This window comes from Solanum pennellii, chromosome 3 (assembly GCF_001406875.1).
Source record: "Solanum pennellii chromosome 3, SPENNV200".
NCBI classification, from domain to species: Eukaryota; Viridiplantae; Streptophyta; class Magnoliopsida; order Solanales; family Solanaceae; genus Solanum; species Solanum pennellii.
The window spans coordinates 56,823,398-56,828,482 of NC_028639.1; the positions used below are offsets into that span (position 1 = coordinate 56,823,398).

Here is a 5,085-nt window from a genome sequence, read left to right on the forward strand (position 1 = left end):
TGCTTGTTCAATTGAATTTGATTGTTTTACATTACTCCCCAAACCACAATGTTAGCAAATGGAATGTCTCAGCTTTTCTTTTGATTAATTCAACTCAATATGTCTATTGATGATCATCTTACCTGTCTCTTACGATACACTCTCGATCAATAAAGAATCTAAGCAAATGAGAAGAAATCATCTTACATATTTTTTTTGTGTATGTTTGATATGTGCACGTGCATTGGGAAACAGAGAGATCATCTTGATATAATGCATACGTAAGAGAAAGGAGAATACAGTAATCAAATATATATAGTTAAGTTTATAAATCTAATGGTGTTAGACTTTGTCACACAATGACAAAACAGGCAGATCAATAATTTCAATGATGGAAAATGGCTATTCTTTGTCTTGTTGCTAAAACAGTGTGTCTTTTCTAACAGAACACTTCACAACTGGTTGTTGGTAATCACATCTTATGGATCCTTTGGAACTTCCAACTGTCACCAGATTTTCTCTGAAATTAAGACAAGTCCACTGCTTGTTATCTGATATCACAGGATAAACTAGTTAAAAATGTCACTCTCTAATCTGTTGACTGTATTTTTACAAATATATCTTGGTTGTATCGCAATGTGTACTTCCTAATCCATCAACCCCATTTCTTTATGACAACACGAATACTAGTTGTGTGAGACTTCTTTTTGTCTCACATAAAAGTGTAGACTCAAATGGGCTTAATTTTTGTGAGACAAAAATGAGTCTCACTCGACTAGTGTCAGTCGTGTGAGTCACAAAATAGAACTTTTTCGAATCTTGAGGATGACATAGGAAGCTAAATTTCAGGATCCAGAAACTTGCTTCTGATTCTTGAGGTGAAAACTTCTGCTTTGCCGAAAAACTGGACACCAACTTTATAGTTCTTGCCAATTGATACAAGCTTCACAACATTCTCTTGCTGTGATTGCACATAGGGAATTAAGACATGTCCTCAAAAACCAGTTTCCTCACAAGAAGTCAGTGTGTTGTATCAGTATGCTTATCATGACCTAAAGTATGTTGATATCGATCGAATTGATCAAGTCAGTCAGAGGAAACAGGTCATGCTTCAAGCAGAAGCATAAAGATTGTTCATTTTACTTTCCAATTTCTTCAAGCTTGCTGAGGACCTGCTTTATTGTAGGCCTAAGAGCAGGTGAGGGAGAACAACAAGCCACGGCAAGCTGAAGGAATTCATAAACATGATCTTCATTAACCGCCCTTTGGCCATCATCAGTTTTGCTAACCAGAATTTGTGGATGATAAAAATCCGCAACTCTATGATCAAGAATCGCACTTTGAATGGCATTAGGCAAATAAATATCCTTATCAAAATTTGGTTTCCTGTAGAATGGTTCTTTCCCTGTTAATAACTCTAACAAGATAACCCCAAGGCTGTAAATATCAGTTTCTTCGCTAACTTCTCTCATCTTGATTAATTCAGGGGCTTTATACCCCTGAGCTGCTGAAGCTTCAAGCATTTCTTGGCCTGCAGTTGGATTCAAGAGAAGATGCAATCCAAAATCGGACACATATGGCATGAAGTGTCGATCCAAAAGTATATTATTCGACTTGAGATTTCCATGGATTATGGGAATTTCCAAGTTTGTGTGAAGATAGTCAAGTCCTTGAGCAATGCCAATGGAGATCCTACATACGATGTGCCATTTATGAGCCTCACCGTTCCCGTCTGCATCATTAGACACAATTTTCTTAAAACAAAATACTTTTGTATACTTGAGACATATTGAAAACTAATACATGTGTATACTTTAGACTTGAGAGTGGTTCCAACTTAACACGGTTTAGTTATTAATGAAACTATAATTTTGACAAAGTACCTACTATTAGGTTCTAAATTGACAAGAAAACTAACTGAAATTTGAGGCAAGATATGTTAAACTATAAAAATGCACATGTGTAGGTTTTTAAATAAGCAGAAGAAAACAAATTCCATTTAAATCCAGAAAACAAACTTTTTCAACACAAAATATGGAGAAATATAATATCAAAAAAAATTCGAAAAAAATGTAAGATAGTCTAGTTCATCTGTGCTTTCCAGATTCAGAAACAGTGTTGTTGAGATGTCACCCAAAAAAAAAAAGTGAAAAAGAAAAGGGAACAATCAAAGGACCTAAAAAATTCAAACTGCATATAGATATCTAATTATTGAAGTCCCTTCCAGTTGTTAGAAAATGATTGAATGAGACTTTTTTTCAAGGCACCAAAAGGCAAAATCAAGATCCCACTTTTTGGCATGAAAATTTTGTATTAGTACAAACCAATAGAAGAAAACAGAAAATTATTATGAAAATCAAGCATCCATAATGCTACAAATCATAAAAATGACCAATCTTGTTTTTTCTTATTTTATTTCCAAGACAGTAACTTTTTTGAATGAACACCACACCATAGGCTTAAAGATTTGTTAGCAATAAGTCATTGTGTTTTAAAATTATATGGTATCACAATTCTAATACTTACAAACAACAACATATTCAGTATAGTCACACACGAACGATTTTACTACTTGTATATTTTTTTTTTTTAAAAAAAACAGCAAGAACACATACCTCTAATCAATTGAGCTAAAGTACCATGACGATAAAAAGGATGTACCATCAGTTTCTCTCCTCTTTGGCCTGCATAAAATGCACACAAAGGCACCAAATTAGGATGCCTTAAAGACCCCAAAAGTTCCATTACAGGCACAACTTCTTTCATTGTGACAGTACAAGCTGGTCTCAAAAACCTTAACAATGTAACTCTATCAATACTCAGCAAACTAGCCCTGTATAAAGTTCCATAACTTGATTTCCCAATAACTTCACCAGGGGCATCCAAGATTTCATACACAGTAAGATCTTCACCATCTTCAAACTTGATCAACAAATCTTTTTCAACCCCGTCTCTTTCTTTAACCTCAAAACTAGTTTCAACATCCCTAGAAACAATTTCCTCTCTTCTCCTTGTACATAAATAGATCACTAACAACAAAACAATTAAAACAGCTACTGAACATGGTACTATAATAAGTATAAGCATATGCTTGTGTTCCATTTTCTTGAAAAAAAAAACTGACACTTGGGTGTTTAAAAGATTGAAACTTTATGACATTTTAATGGAAAAAAAGGAAGATTCAAGATCTGGTTAGAAAAGGGTAAGTCTTGAAAATACAATCATTTTTTATGGGGTTTTTGCGGAGATTGTGGGAAAAACAAAATCTTGAAGAGGACTTTGGCTTTGTGAAGAAAGTTGCCGCAGAGAGAGGGAAAAAGAGAGAGAGAGAACAAGTCAAGATTAGAGAGAGAGAGGAGTTGGCAAGAGAAAGAGAGAACAGAAGGTGGCATGTGCCTATTTTATGGAAGGAATTCATTTCTTCATCTCATGTTTATACTCTCTTCTTTTTTTTTCTTTCTTTGTATTAATTGCCTCTCCATCCCATTCCATCCATCCTCACCAAAAATAGTGTTAGGTTTACAAGCACAAAACTTAAAAATTATATTATATAAATATATCTTTTTAACTTATTATCGTGAAGTTTATAAAAAAAAATTACTTTCTTATACTTTATATTCGGTTAAACTAAGACAGACAATAAAATATATGAAGTATTACATACAGAAGCATAAGCATGTGTAATGAACCGAGCCGGCTCAGGGCTCGACTCAGCTCAGTTTAATTTGATTAAGATTTAGATCGGCGTCAACTTGATTAGATAAAGTTATCTTTTTTTATTATTAACAGAGTGGTATGCTCGTTGCTGTCAAGTAAAACAGAGTTGGAGAAATGGAAAAGAAAAGAAAAATGGGCTTGTTTTGGTAATGTAATGATTACTTTAAAATTCATTTATTAATCTTAATTAAGTTAGCAAAACATCAATTCACTAATAATTATAAATTAATTTATAATTGTGTACTTCTTTAATTGATTTAATGTAATTAAACTCTTTATAGACATCCTTACTTAATACTACTATTTTATGGATGGTGCAAAATGCAATTAATTTTCTAAATTGAAGAATTCAAAAATTAAATAAATTCAATATTTTACAATTTTATTATTGATTATTTTGTTCAGTACAAAGTCAACATCATTTGATTCAAGCTCTAATTCAGACTCTATATATGTAATCACCAAACTAAACTACCTATACTTATATTTCTCCTAATCAACTAATTTCTTATAAAATTAACATTTTTAATAATAACATAAAAATAAACATTAAAGAGTTAACTCAAACTCAAGCTAGGCCCAACACCTGACTCATATATGTCAAATTTTACATTTAATTGATATATATTTAAGTTGGATACACTTGACAAAAGCTATATCAAATTTTATCTTATTTTAACAGACACACACTGTTACTCTCCGTTACTTATCCTACCTACTTGTTACTCAATCCTAACCTACTTGTTACTCGATCTATCTATGGAAATGGTAAAGATACAAAAGAGGAGTAATATTTTAAAGAGATTTTCTTGTTGAAAAATGCTTTAAAGAGATAAAAAGCATTTGTTGGTGGTTGCACGTTGGGAATAAAGACCCCCACAAATTGGAATAACACTTCTAAAAAGAAAGAGGACTCCACGAAGTATCCTTTGCCTCTTTGGACCATTTCCTTGACAAGTGACAAATCCCAACCAACAACATATACCTAAACCAAAAGATACAAATTATATACATGTATCTAGCTAGGAGGAACGAGTTATCGTCACAACAGAGATATAATTCTTGATAAAAAGTTTAACACATAGCATATGCTTATTAACGATAATTTTAAATTTATATATCATATAATTTTTTGATGAATATAACGAGCTCGCCAATATACGATTGTAGGTAAGGGAAAAAAGTGATGGAAATGATAGAAGTATAATGGAAATTAAAAGGGAGTAGGATATATATGGTCCATTTTACATAAATTGGATATGTAGTGAGTGACATAATTATTTGTCTGTTGTATCAAAGTTTCTTGAAAAGTGGGGAAAAAAAAGGTTAGTATAAAATGCCATTACAAAGAGACAAAGAAACAAGGTGGCATGCTTTCTTATTGCTTCT

General features: G+C 32.4%; 1 protein-coding gene across 1 annotated transcript; it reads right to left on the minus strand.

Moving 5' to 3' along the window:
- Positions 1 to 261: 261 nt before the first annotated feature.
- On the minus strand, positions 262 to 3,480 carry LOC107012131 (putative kinase-like protein TMKL1). The gene is made up of 2 exons (XM_015211874.2): positions 2,595 to 3,480; positions 262 to 1,711 (listed from the first exon to the last, which is right to left on the minus strand). Exons 1-2 carry the CDS (start codon positions 3,079 to 3,081, stop codon positions 1,119 to 1,121), a joined length of 1,080 nt encoding a protein of 359 aa, XP_015067360.1. The 5' UTR covers positions 3,082 to 3,480; the 3' UTR covers positions 262 to 1,118.
- Positions 3,481 to 5,085: the final 1,605 nt, after the last annotated feature.

What these genes read in the sequence shown, in the direction of transcription:
- LOC107012131 (XM_015211874.2), bottom strand. Translation starts at nt 3,081, where the DNA reads ATGGAACACAAGCATATGCTTATACTTATTATAGTACCATGTTCAGTA. An exon ending in TTTAGCTCAATTGATTAGAG is followed by an intron (nt 1,712 to 2,594) that starts GTATGTGTTCTT and finishes CTAATGATGCAG; the next exon opens with ACGGGAACGGTGAGGCTCAT.